This window comes from Callospermophilus lateralis, chromosome 11 (genome assembly GCF_048772815.1).
Source record: "Callospermophilus lateralis isolate mCalLat2 chromosome 11, mCalLat2.hap1, whole genome shotgun sequence".
Lineage (NCBI taxonomy): Eukaryota > Metazoa > Chordata > Mammalia > Rodentia > Sciuridae > Callospermophilus > Callospermophilus lateralis.
In genome coordinates, this window is record NC_135315.1 from 51,402,801 (window position 1) to 51,416,723 (window position 13,923).

General features: G+C 45.6%; 3 protein-coding genes across 3 annotated transcripts; 2 read left to right on the forward strand and 1 right to left on the reverse strand.

Annotated features, from left to right (window-relative positions):
- Window positions 1–564: 564 nt before the first annotated feature.
- Tmem88 (transmembrane protein 88) lies at window positions 565–1,637 on the forward strand. The gene is made up of 2 exons (XM_076871725.1): window positions 565–800; window positions 989–1,637. Exons 1-2 carry the CDS (start codon window positions 591–593, stop codon window positions 1,256–1,258), a joined length of 480 nt encoding a protein of 159 aa, XP_076727840.1. The 5' UTR covers window positions 565–590; the 3' UTR covers window positions 1,259–1,637.
- A 98-nt stretch (window positions 1,638–1,735) lies between these two features.
- Cyb5d1 (cytochrome b5 domain containing 1) lies at window positions 1,736–7,699 on the forward strand. Its single transcript, XM_076871724.1, has 4 exons — window positions 1,736–3,769; window positions 3,873–3,949; window positions 4,085–4,303; window positions 4,893–7,699. Exons 1-4 carry the CDS (start codon window positions 3,610–3,612, stop codon window positions 5,121–5,123), a joined length of 687 nt encoding a protein of 228 aa, XP_076727839.1. The 5' UTR covers window positions 1,736–3,609; the 3' UTR covers window positions 5,124–7,699.
- On the reverse strand, window positions 2,188–3,203 carry Naa38 (N-alpha-acetyltransferase 38, NatC auxiliary subunit). The gene is made up of 3 exons (XM_076871726.1): window positions 2,892–3,203; window positions 2,519–2,702; window positions 2,188–2,347 (listed from the first exon to the last, which is right to left on the reverse strand). Exons 1-3 carry the CDS (start codon window positions 2,970–2,972, stop codon window positions 2,235–2,237), a joined length of 378 nt encoding a protein of 125 aa, XP_076727841.1. The 5' UTR covers window positions 2,973–3,203; the 3' UTR covers window positions 2,188–2,234.
- Window positions 7,700–13,923: the final 6,224 nt, after the last annotated feature.

Below are 13,923 nucleotides of genomic sequence, written 5' to 3' on the forward strand. Positions count from 1 at the left end.
TTTTTAAAACAAGACCTTCACCTTCACCCCCCCTTTTCTTTTTAAGTGTGAAACAGCCCAAGCCCAGGACCTCACTGGGGCTGGGACACCCCAGGACGAGCTTCTCTGGGGCTCTGTTTTTGTTTTTTTTTTTCTCCTCCCCGCTGGGGCTGTGGTGGGTGGGGGGTTTACAGTCCCGCCCCCTCGCACTGCACTGTCTCTCTGCCCCAGGGGCAGAGGGGTCTTCCCAACCCTATTCCTATTTTCGGTGATTTTTTTGTGTGAGATTATTAATATTAAAAATAAAAGAAGAAAGAAAATCCTGTTTTGATAACGTGCTGGTGATAGCAGGGGAGAGTACCGGGAGGAGGGCCGCAAGAAAGTGATTGATGGGGAGGAACTGCACAGGCCTTGACAAGGGCGAACCCCTCCCGGAGGCGCCTGTGGAATGTCCAGAGCTCTGGACCGCTCCTTGGGATGGGGGTGCCTAATCCTAGAGCCGCATTCCAGGATAAGGGTGGGGGTGGGGGTGGGGAGAGGATGGGTCGGGGGAGGGGCAGGAAAGAGGGCTATAAGGGCCGCGGCCCAGGCTGGCGAGAGCCAGCCAGGCCATGGCGGATGTCCCCGGGGCGCAGCGACCGGTTCTCGGCGGCAGCCCAGAGCCCCGCGATCCCCTGGACTGCTGGGCCTGCGCTGTGCTGGTAACTGCTCAGAACCTAATGGTGGCTGCCTTCAATCTACTCCTGCTTGCGCTGGTGCTGGGGACCATCTTGCTACCCGCTGTCACCATGCTAGGCTTCGGCTTCCTCTGCCATTCCCAGGTAAGCGTGCACCCCAGTGTGTGTGTGTGTGTGTGTCCCCGCGCGTGTGGCACGGTCCAGTGTGGTGATGCTGGCGGCGGGGTCTATGGGCTACAACTTCTCCCTTCCACCCCGTGGGCTGGGCTGTTCCCACTCTGGGCACCATGTGGCTCAGGTAGACCTGGGCCTGACGCCTCTTCTCCTCCCAGTTCCTGCGCTCTCAGGCACCCCCTTGCACCGCGCACCTACGGGACCCGGGCTTCACCGCCCTGCTGGTCACCGGATTCCTACTCCTCGTTCCGCTGCTCGTGCTTGCCCTGGCCAGCTACCGCCGCCTCTGTCTACGCCTCCGCCTGGCCGATTGTCTCGTGCCTTACAGCCGGGCCCTCTATCGGCGCCGACGAGCCCCGCAGCCGCGGCAAACCCGGGGCTCACCAGGGTCCCAAGCCGTTCCTACGCCGGGAAAGGTTTGGGTCTGAGGAGCCTCTAGTCAAGAACACTAGTGCCGTCCTCCCTTCCCGTGGGGCCCAAGGACTCAAAGCCAGGATCTTCTGCCCTACCCCCACCCTTACCTGAGCCGGGTTCTAGCATCCATTTGGGGGACAGCAACATTTTTGGACCCCAGTGCTGGCGAAAACTCCCACGCCCCGGAAAAACTGCTTTCCTGTGACTACCCACATTTGAATCGTGAATATCTGGGCTGGACCCTGCACACCCTCCTTCCCACTCCCTTAACGTGATCAGGACAACTGAACCTGTGCCATCCTTTTCAGCTTTAGCTCCTCTAGAATTTTACAGGGCTGAGGGGCAATGCTGGAGGTGAAGAAAAACACATCAATAAAGAACTTATGAACAGGAGTGTGCTGTGAGCAGAGGGGTGCCCAGGAGCAGGAAACGAGTTCCTGACATTACAAATACTCAGGCGGGAAGCATCCTTCAGCCTCCTGGCATTTCCTTATTGCATTTATCCATTCTTCCCGGTTAGACCCCAGAGTTCTGTCCCTGACCCCAAAGTCACCTCCACATCAATAGCAGAGGCGGCCTTGTTTCACCCCCGCCTACCCGGTTCCCCTTGGGGACCGAGCCCGTTCTCTGACCCCAGCATAGAGGAACTCAGTGTTGCCAGGCCGGGGCGGGAAACAATGGGCCTTCCGGAGCAGGATGACACCCCTTCCCGCCACAATTCTGGAGCAGGAGCGTGGGAGGGAAGATGCGAGGGTCCACCCCAGGTTCTGTTGGTTTACAGCCTGTTCCCCATCCCCAACCTCGAACTGAAGGGAAATTTTGGCACCCCTGGGCATAGGTTGGGGGAGGATTGAAAATGCTCTTGGCCTCAGATGAACCCCCGTTTCTAGGGGTTGGGTGTATTCTCTGTCCTGGCATCGAAGCTACACACAGACACAGCGCACATCAGTCATAAGTTTAATGAGGTTTGAAAGACATGCCTAATTATGGTCAGAGATACGGAGGCCCTGCAAGGCTCTCCCTTTGCACCTCAATAGAAACGATGTGGTGTCCCGGTACCATGGCCAGGCCTAGCACACGGGGTTCCCCGGCAGAGAAGGAATCTGGAAAGAAGGGTCAGAGCATCAGGGAGGCAGGCCAAACTCGGTCCCGCCCCCTCTGAGCCACGAAAACACGCCCCACAAAACAAGGAGTGCTGTCAGACCCTGAGGGAAAATGCCTTGCGTGAACTTCCGCCACATTCCCAAGCGGGTGTGCATCCCCTGGGCACTGACCCGACGGCTTGAGGAACTCCTGCGCCGAACCCAGGATGACATTGCAGTCGCGGTCGGTACAGAGGAAGCAGCCGACCAGTGTCCGTCCATCTGTCATTCGAATGCGCATAGTCTTGTTGAGCAGCGCCTCTAATTGCTGCCGGGCACGCGCAGCCGGCGAGTCCTCGCGCTCCCCATCCGAGTCCTGCTCCGGGCGGAATACACTCAGACCTTGCAGTCTCTGCTGCCCGACTGTCTGCGAAACCACAGCTCCCGGCAACCCACGGGGCACTCAGAAGCCCAGAGGCTGCCGGGAGCTGCAGTTCCCCTCCCTCGTCCCCCCCATCTTGCTGCCCGACTGCCCCTCAATCCCAGAAACCGAGTCCGCGCTAACCCCGGCGCTGGAACTGCTTTGTCGCCGGCTGCAACATCCATTCTCCTCTCGTAGTAGCATGGTCGGCCCAGCTCCAGCCATTTGCCCCACGGGTCCCTCTGGGCCCTTAAACTTCCTAAAAACCTTTCGGGTCCGGTGGTCTGAGATCTCGCGAGCGCTCCCGACGTCTTTCCTTACGCGAGATCACCACTCCTCCTCCTCGTCTCCTCGGCAACTGCAGAAATCTCGCGAGCTTCTCCTATTCCAGGGCAGTGGTTCACCGAGACCTATTACGCCGGATGTCTTAAAATATCGCGAGAAATTTACCTGTATTTTCTTACACATCTTTTAGAAACCCAGAAATTTAGCGAGAATACCTTCTTCCATCCTGCTTCCTCACCTTGTTTTTCTGCCTTAAGATAGTTCTTCCTGAATATCCCGTGTAGTCCAGACCTCTGGATTAAAATGGAATGTGTTCGCTTTTCCCTGGAACTCAAATTATTCAATGTTTATGTGACTGATGTCGGAATCAGACTACGTTTCCCGTGAGCTCGCACAGACCAAGCCCTTCCTTGCCCTCACAGTGTTTAATTTCAGTGGACGGTGGCCGGGAAAGGACAATGGTTTCCATGTGAGCGGGTAAACGCGCTCACCTTAGCTCCTGAACGAGGAGAATGTGTGTGTGCTCTGAGGAGCGAGGAAGCAGCCAAGGGACCCAGTGCCCGATAGAGCAAGAGCCATGCCGCGCCGGGGCCTAGTGGCTGGGCCAGAGTTTGAGGGCTTCCAGCGTCGCTTTTTCACGCCGGAAGAAGTGGCCAGACATAACCAGCCCGAAGACCTTTGGGTGTCTTACTTGGGATACGTGTACGACCTAACGCCATTGGCTCAGGAGTACAAGGGTAAGGGACACAGGTTGGACCAGGACTGGGGTGTGTGTGGTGGTGGTGGTAGGCGGGGCTGGTTCTTGGGTAGCCTGCGTTGACCACAGCTCCTCCTTCCCAGGGAACCTGCTTCTGAAACCCATCGTGGAAGTTGCAGGCCAGGACATCAGCCACTGGTTTGATCCAAACACCGGAGACGTAAGTTCTGTTGGAACTTAGGGTTTGGTGGGGGAAGCGGTGATAGGGAGAAAAAGCGGGAAATAGCTGAATCTGAAATAGTAACGGCTAGGATCCGCGCCCAGCCTCACCCCAAACTCAAACCCTTCTTTAAAGATCCGCAAGCACATAGATCCCCTGACTGGTTGCCTGAGGTACCGCACCCCGCGGGGCCGTTTCGTGCACGTCCCACCTCAGCTGCCCCGATCGGACTGGGCCAATGATTTTGGGAATCCCTGGTGGAAAGGGTCGCAGTTCGAGGTGGGGAAGCTGTCTGCCAAGACCCGGAATATTCGCATCATTAACACTCTCACGTCGCAGCAGCACATACTGGAGGTGAGATCTGGTGCCTGGGGACAGGTTAGAAAAGGAACTGATACTTTCAGGAGATCTCCAAAGAGATCTTCAGGCCATCAGTTTGCCATAACTGGGTGAGAGCTGAATTTTCTCTCTTTTAAATTGAGGTGACTGAGGAAAGCAGACCACGTAGGTCTCCAGGGTTGGGAATTCTAGGAGCGTCTGGGTTACAGGGTACAAGACATTCCTTCATAAGTCCAGGGCAGCATCTTATTAGTAATGGTTGTCCTTGGAAGCTCTTACAGGCTGTTTTGGACAGTTTTGGACTCTTAAGACTATTCTATGCCAAGGATGAAGTGAGAGGACACTAGCTTTGACCCTTTGGGGCCATCTGTTTGTTAGAAGTGGCTTGCCATAAAGATGACAGGATTTTGGCACCCTTCATTGCATGCTGAAACTTCCAACTTTATTTCTGGGATTGTGGAGTGCCTGAAGCTACTATCTGCCAAAGGAGGCATTCTGATCCTAGCTCTGTATATCTTGGGCTCCTGGCCTTTGCTGTGTGTGTGTGTACATGAGCATATGTTCTATCCAGAATTCTGGAGGTGGGTGCTTCCATGTTCTCCAGGTGGGGGCTCTGGAGTCAATGTGGGAAATCCTACACCGCTATCTTCCCTATAATGCACATGCTGCCAGCTACACCTGGAAATATGAAGGGAAGACCCTGAACATGGATCATACCCTGGAAGAGAATGGGATCCAGGATGAGGAGGAAGAATTTGACTATCTCAAAATGGATGGTACACACTACATACCTGCAATACTGCTCTACTTCAATGATGACCTCACAGAGCTATAGGAAAGGAGATGTGTGCTTGTCTGGATTAAGACATAATTTGAGTTTGCCTTTTTCTGTCTTTGAGGAAAAGAGGTGAGGGTGTGGGGTGCTTGGATTCAGACCTCCTTTTCCCTTTGGGATCTGGACTGTAGTTCTGGTGACCTTCTGAAGTATGAATCTTATTCTCCAGCTCCTTTCTGATTTGCTCTGCAAAAATTAGGGAGAATGCTAGAAGTGAATTAGTCTTTAGGGATGACACAAGAAGGCACAGTATCTTGGATAGGGAGTTGTAGGGGCGAAGAGGTAAATGGAGCTCAGGTAGAAGGTGATAGTAAAAGAAAGAAATCCTACACAAGGATGAGGGGTGGAAGAACATTTTCGGCAATGGCAGAAATGAGATGGCTGTAGAAACATGGGATCTTTACAAAGATAGGAGTAGGAAATGACTATCATTGACCATAAAACCTGGCTAATCTCTTTTTTAAATTTTTCTTTCCATATTTTCTATTGGTGCATTGTAGTTGTACATGATAATGATTTGTTGTTACATACATGCACACAATATAACAATGTAATTAGGCTATTATCATTCCCTAGCACTTACCCACTTCCTCCCCACCTTATTGTCTTTTTAGAAAAGTATTTAGTAGCTGAAACCCAAGGGAAAGAAAGGAAATAAATGGTCATCAGATAATCCAGTCAAGATATTATAATGGGTACTTTATTCACCCTCTTTATTACAACTACCCCATAAATGAATACTATAAACACTGTTTCCCAGATAAGTCTTTTGAAACTTAGAAGTGTTCATTAGCAAAGAGATATTAGTTACCATTAGAGTCAGGATGAAAATCCAAGTCTGCCCAACTCCAAAGGCTAAAGGGACTGTTCTCAATCTCTTAACTTCATGGTAACATTTTAAAGTGCTGTCTCTGACCAAGTATTTGGTATTTGGGTTTGTCCTGGATTTATTGCACAATAAGAAACTGTAGGCCTATTGATTAGTCAGCAGTTACTGGGAAAGAGTTAATCAGCAGAGTACTCCAGAGGCAAAGAGTAAGCCAGGAAAACCTTTTTAGGAATAGCTGTTGAGGCTGCTTCTTGTTCATTCCATAGTAAAATTTCTTTTCTGACTTTTTTGAGGCAAAGATGTGGGCATTTATTAACTCCTAGAAAAACCGGAGTAGGAAAAGGGCCTGTAGATTGGGTTATATTGGTGAGGGAGCACAACAGAGGTATCTTTTTCACCTGTGGACCTTTCCACTTAGAGGAGGTGAGGAAAACAGGGTTGACTTTGAAAGATTCTAATTCCAAAAGAGTTGACTTGACAGGGGACACGTAAAGAGAGAACTAAGTAAGGTAGACAATTCCCAATGACCAAAAGAGAACCAACCAGGAGCAATGGCTAGATTTCACCCCTTATAACCTAAGCAGGGGAGGGAAATGGAGAAGGACAGGTGAACTTACTGGCAGAAGCAGGCAAAAATGAACCAAGGAGAGTTTAGTACATCTTCCTGGTTGGGTCCTGAACCCAGCTCAGAGGAAGGTGGTCTCTAGAGACATTGGGTGGGTTGCACAGAAGTTTTCTAAGTGGCTATGAGAAGCATGAACAAAGGTGGGGTTATCCCTATTGGCTTCAGTTTTCTGAATTCATTGGGATTGATAGAATCTAGTCCTATGGAATGAAAGAATCCTTGAATTATCTGGATCAATAATTGTGATATTTAATCAACTCTGCAATGATCTCATATGTATCTTGTTTGCTCAACTAAACCTTAAATTTATTTGAGAATCGAAGCTATGCTGTTCCTCTTGTTGCCAGCTTCAAAGCCTGTGCCTATGGTATGTGCTTAATTTGCCCAAATTTGTCCCTCTTCCAGAGTATCCTACTTTAGTACCTCTTGCCAGAAACACATATCTTTCTTCACATACCCAGACACTCACCAAGTAGATTCTATCTGCTAAATATCACTGGAATCTATCTTCTTTTCTCTGAATTACCAACACTTCTTGTTTAGACAGCTGGGAAAACTTCCTAACCTGTCCTTCCATTTCTACTTCTGCCTTCTATATGCTGTCATCAGAGTGATATACAAACCTCAACATCTCACTTTCCTGCTCAGATATTTCAGTGGCTCCCATTTGCTTTTAGAATAAAACACTAATTTCAAAGACCCTGCATAAATAAGGCCCTGCCTACCTTGCTTGTCTCATAATACACCTCTTTGTTGCCTGTGCCTCAGACACCATGGCTGGCCTTCATAAAGTATCTTCTTTCCTCAAATCCTTCACAAAGATTGTTCTCTCTGCTCACCACACCCTTCCATTTTCCACTTAGCTCATCCTAAATGTTTCTTCCTCAGGCAGTCCTTTTCTGATTTCTCAATATAGATCTAGACTTTTTGTTAAATTTTCTCAGCACATTCAATTTGTCAGGTTCTTATAACTATTGTAAAATTATAGATGTTACCAGCTGACTGACTGCTAGATTGTAAGCTCATGGAGGCAGAGATCTTATATATTTTGTCTTTGCTGTATTCCCATTGCTGGGTACATAGTTGCTGTTCAATAAATATCGATTGAATGAATTCAGATATCAAGGAATTAATCTGTTTGTAATGACTAGTGGATGGGAGGCAAGATGGAACCAAGAGATATATAATATTGGGCTCCTGTGCCACAGTTTCTATCCACAGGTTTCTTTTTCCCTGCTTCCCATATACCCAAGAGGAAAGTTATTCCTTGAATTCTTCCTCACCAGAGATGTTTTGGGACACTCAATCTGTCCTTTTCCCATATGGCCACCAGGTGGCTGCAATCGCCTACAGAGTCAGGGAAAGCCTCTGGGAGAAAAGAAAACCCTTTAGGTTCCAAACAAGTTAGCATTGAAGGTGGACCTTGGAGATTTATAGCAGGAGGAAAAGATCAGGGTAAAAAAGGAAAAACTACATGGGCACCATTCTGGTAGCATTAGATTTTTCCTTATTTTAAAATTTTCCCCATAAGCACATGTCAGGAAGAGAGTGTAGTTTGAGAAGTAACTCTTGAGAAAGGGTGAATATGGGTCCTATTTATAGGTGTGGACATATGGGGCAAGGTTTAGAGTTAAGGAATAAAAAAATTCACAAATTTTTATGATAGTAGACTGCATTTATTTTTATTTTTTGTATAAAGCTTTCTACTACACACTGCTTTGTCCTCTAAATATCTAAGAGTGGATATTTGCATGAGATGTATGTGTCTGAACCTAAAACCTTGAAAGTAAATAGAACATGAATGTAGGGTCCAAGTCCTCTTGTGGTGATCTCTTGTGTTGGAGGGGGAGGTAGGGCAAAAGTGTTAAAAGCTGCCTGACTTGTAAATAGCAGCAGCTTCAAAAGATTCATTTGACAAATGTTTCCTATAAGCCATAGAGTCTACGCACATACATTCCTGGGGGATAATAAAAGGCATATGTACTGGGCATGGTGGTGCACACCTGTAATCTCAGCAGCTCAGGAGGCTGAGGCTGAGGCAGGAGGTTTTTGAGTTCGAAGTCAGCCTCAGCAATTTAGCCAGGCCCTAAGCAACTCAGTGAGGCCCTGACTCAAAATAAAATATAAAAGCGGCTAGGGATGTGGCTCAGTGGTCAAAAGCCCCTGGGTTCAATCCCTGGTGTATATATATAAAAAAAAGAGCAGGTTATTTCAGAAAACCTACCTACTTATTGGGATCAAACATCACATATGAAAGGGCTGAGGATGTGGCTCAGTGATAGAGTGCTTGCCTAGCATGCATGAGGCCCTAGGTTTGATCCTCAGCAAAAAAAAAAAAAAAAAAAAAAAAAAAAAAAAGTAAACAGGATATGATAAACCAAATGATGGTATAGAAAAGGTTTCCATCCTCATGGCAAATCACAGGTAATTTCTTAATCCTTAAAACTTTCTAAATATTGTGTGTGTGTTTATTTGGAGAAGAGTACTATAAGTTCCATCAACTTCTCAAAAGGGCCCAGCTTTCTGCCCCTAAAAATAGTTTATACAAGTAACAAAAATTTAAAGAGCCTCCAAAAGTAAAATATAAAAAATGACACTATAATGTGGTCCCAGAATTACTGGTACCTGTTTCAATGGTCTGCTTCAACTGTGTCATACCTGCTGTGTTTCCATGGCAGAAATTCCTAAAACTTTTAACCTTGGGGATAAGTTAATGACTAATCTGAAGTGTTTTACTACAGTTCCAAATTTTGATCTAACTGTGCCTTGTTGCGAGTGAAGGGATCCATCATTTGGGCTTGGGACTGTTAACACCCAATCATGACATCGGGATAAGGTTAATACATCCAGTCCTGCTGCTGAGTTACAGGACAGCAAACAAGTGTGTTGATATTGGGAGAGCAGCCGCTTAATGTTAGATTAGCAAGAGCACATGACTTAGTTGCCAAGAAAACACAGTTTAAAACCTTGGATCCTTACCTTGGAAGATTAGGCATTCAAAATACAAACATATGCTAACTTAGTAATGGGTATTCTATGCTCATGAGAAGCACTTAAAAAAGCTGATGAGTGTGGGCTGGGGCTGTGGCTCAGTGGTAGAGTGCTTGTCTAGCTGTATGAGGCACTGGGTTCAACCCTCAGCACCACATAAAAAGAAATAAAGATATTGTGTTCATTTACAACTAAAAACATTAAAATAAAAAAAGCAGATGTGTGAATAAGTGAAGTGGGGATGGGAGTAAAGAATGAGATGAGGAATAAGATGGTCGGGACTGCTGGACTTGAGTCTGTCCTTTATTGAGAGCAGCTCAGCTGCTGCCTTTGGGGAGTTGCTATTTAGTGGGAGCTTGGGCATCCAGCTTCAATTACCTAACTCATTTTTGTATTCCTTGTAGCAACATAGTGTCTGGCATAGAATGGCAGTAAATAAATGCTTGTTTCAGGAATGAATGGTACACATAACACACACACACACACACACACACACACACACACACAGTGAAAAATGTTGAACTCAAGTTAAAGAGATGTAGATAATGTAGTGTGCCTTGCTACTTAACCAGTGTCACTATGTGAAGTGAGCTAGAGATCTGTATATTGAATTAGCTCTGGGCTGATAAATTCTTTGGGTTCTCCTACAGAGTAGTAAGGTAAATAAAATGCATAGGCTTGTCCTTAATCATCGGTCTAGAGTAGATAGGACTCCTTAACAGACCATTTATTTAGCTACATGTAACAGAAACCTGACTGTTGGAGTTTAAATACAAAGGGTTGCTAAGTGTCTTCTTAGGAGTCTGCAGTTAGTGGAACAGTGACTTCACTAGATCATCAGTATCTCCTATTTCTCCATCTTGTTTTCATGCTCATCAACTTTTTGGCTGTTCTACTTTTAGCCTGTATTGAAAGCAGGAAGGAGGGAAAGGAGACAGAAGAAAGGGTATTACCTAGGTTAAGACAGCAAAAAATTTCCCAGATATCCTTAGCAGACTTTTGACTGCATCTTATTGATAGAAAACTCATGATGATCCTTAGATTCCAAGGAATTTGGGACAGTATTTCATGACATTCACAACAAAAGCAGGATCTACTACTCTGGAAGAAGAAAATAGATAGGAACCAGAGACATCTTCCACAAGTAGTGTGAAAAGTGCTATGAATGACAAAAAATATTATATGCACTTTGTGCTAGGCAATGTTCCAGGTACTAGGGATATAGTAGTGAATCAAACAAACAAGGTTCCTACTTTATTGGGGCTTATACTCTGGTGAGATGAATAATAAAGCAGATAAGATCATTTTAGTATTAAAAATTATACATACATACATTTATACATACACATATATATGTATTCATATACATATTCATTAATACATTTACCTGTACTAAATCACTTCTCTCAACAAACTTAAGTACTATATTGACAAAAGAATATGAAAGCACAGAAATGTTGAGCAATTCACCAATAGTCATGCAACAAAGTAATAGAAGTAGGCTTTGAACAAAGGCAGTTGTAGCCCATTTACCTAACCACTGAGTTGTATCAAATCACTGTGTGTTGAATGTAGGATGCTGTTTCAGTTACCTATTGCTGTTTAGGCAACCATCCCCAAACTGTGTGGCTTAAGGTAACAACCACCATTACTTATTTTACTAATGAAACTAGGCAGGGTTTGGTAGGTTCAGCTTTTCTACTCCAAAAATTGTAAACTGGGGTATATAACTAGGAACTAGAAGATGCACTTTCAAGATAGCTTGCTCATGGCTAGAAATTTGATGTTGGCTATCTGTTTCCATGTGGATCTCTACAGGGAAGCCTGGGTTTCCTCACTGCATGGTTCTAAGAATGAGCTACCTAAGAGAATCAGGAGGAAGATGAATTATGAGACCTAACTTCAGATTCAAGGAGAGGGAATAAGACTTCACTTCTCAGTAGGGAGTATCAACATTACACTGGAAGATGGGTTGTGAGATATTTTGGCCAGTTTGGGAAAATACAATCTATCACAGATACACTGGAAACAAAAGGAGGTACATGCTAACCCAGCCTAGAGTGGGATAAAGAGTTGGTCTTTGAAGGGTTATGTATAGGGGAAATGGGATTTTGAGAAATGAGCATGGTCTTTCTTGAAAACCTAAGCTAGCATGTTGGTCCCAATCATTCATTTATTCATTAAAATAACTCTCTGATTTGTTAGGCATGGTGCTGAATTTAGTAAGACACAATTCTGCCCTCACAGAGCTTACAGATTGGTGGGAGATTGAGACACTGGGGAGCCTCTTGTTACCCTGTTTCCACTTTTACACAGTAGTCAAAGGGAATTTTAAACTTCCCTTATAAGGCTTCGTACTTCTCTTAAATAGAAACTCTTACCATGTTCCACATGGACTGGCATGATTTGGCTTTCTAGGCTCTTTTTGGTCTCCTATATTGGCCTTTCCATTTCTGAAATTCCCCTAAGCTCTTTCATGTCAGAGCATTCTCACATGTTCTTCCTCTGCATGGAGCACTCCACCTTCCACTCTTCCTTTGGCCAACTCCTATTAAAGTTGCCTAATCAAATGTCACTTTCCTAGAGAGTGTTCCTTGATCCCTCAAATAGTGTCACATTTCTTGTCATACCCTCTCAAGAGTGTTCTGAAACATCTTAACTATAATTAAAACATTTAGTATAATTGTTTAATGTCCATCTTCCTCCCTTGTTAGACTGTAAGCTCCATGAGGACGGCTCTTACTTGCCACCAAAACCTAGCACCTGGCCCACTGCCCATCCCAGAGCAGCTATTCAGTAGCTCTCCATAGAATGAGCAAATATGTAATAAATACTATAGAAGAGCCAAGTATGAAATGCCTCAGGGTACACAGCAGGAGCACCTAATCCCTTCAGGGGGATAAGGGAAGGCTTTCTGGGGAGGTTTCTCAAGCTGAGAACTAAAGGGCATGGAGTTAGCCAAATAATGAAGAGGAGGGTAAGGGAGAGAGGTGGGGAGAGAGTGCTTCCTGCTGAGAATAAATAGCATGTGGAAACATTAGAGGTGATAATGTAAGCTCAAAAGAAGAAAAGTGCAGAATGGTAAAGCTGAGAGGAGGGGGATGTGGCCGGTTGTGGGGGTAATGAGGAATATAAAAGCCAAACCAGGTCATTTTTTTTTAAATTGATACATAATTCACAAACCATAAAATTCACCGTTTTAAAGGAATCAATTGAAGTACTTCCCTAGCTTGCATGAGAACTTGAGTTCCATTTCCAGCACCACAAAATAAATACATAAATAAATACTTAAAAATATTCAATCAGGCTTAAGGATTTTGTAGGGAGGACATAATCAGATTTGCCTTTTAAAAAGGTGGCTTGAAGCCAGGCATGGTGGCATACACCAGGAATTCTAGTAGCTCAGGAGGCAGAGGCAGGAGGATCACAGGTTTGAAGCTAGCCTTAGCAATTTAGTGAGATCCTGTCTCGAAAATAAATAAATAAAATTTAAAAAGGGTTTGGGTTTTAGCTCAGTGGATCAGTGCCCATGGGTTGAACCGCCAGTACCACCTCCCCCCACCCAAAAAAAAAAAAAAAAGTGACTTAACTACATTGCCAAGAAGGGATGGAATGGAGAGGAAAAAGTAGAGACAGGGTGGCCTGATGCCCTTTCAGTAGTCTGGGGACAAATGAAGGCAACTGGTGGAACTAGGTTAGTGGTAGTGGTCATAGAAGATGGACCAAAGTTACTGGGTAATTTATTGGGTAGAAGTCTGAGAGAGAGGGAAGACCCACAAACGACACCAGGTGTATGGACAGCTGAGAGGATGGTGAGTCCAGTGAAAGAAAAGGAGAATGCTGGAAGATGAAAAAATGAAATTTTACTTGGCTATATCCTTATATTCTGGGACATGAAAATACACATGTCCAAACCCTGGGACTGGAAAGCTCTGGGTCAGAGTTACAGGTATGTGAATTGTTAGCAGATAGTTATAATAGCCAAAGACAGGACGAGATCATCTCAAGAATGCAGTATGGGTCAGGTACCATAGTGCACGCCTGTAATTCTAGTGATTCAGGAGGCTGAGGCAGGAGGATTGAAAGTTTAAGATCAGTCTCAGCAACTTAGCAAAGGCCTAAGTACTTAGCAAGATCCTTTCTCAAAAATAAAAGGGCTGGGGTTGTGGCCCAGTGGTTAAGTGATCCTGGGTTCAATATCCGTTACGGGGAAGAAAAAAAAAGTGAATTATGATCTAAGCAGAGGACCTAGGAGAAACAATATCTAAGGGAGGGGAGGAGGAAAAGGGGACTCACAGGGAAGAGCTGGAGAGTGACAGGGAAACTGGAAAAGGATGCCATGCAAATTAAAGGGA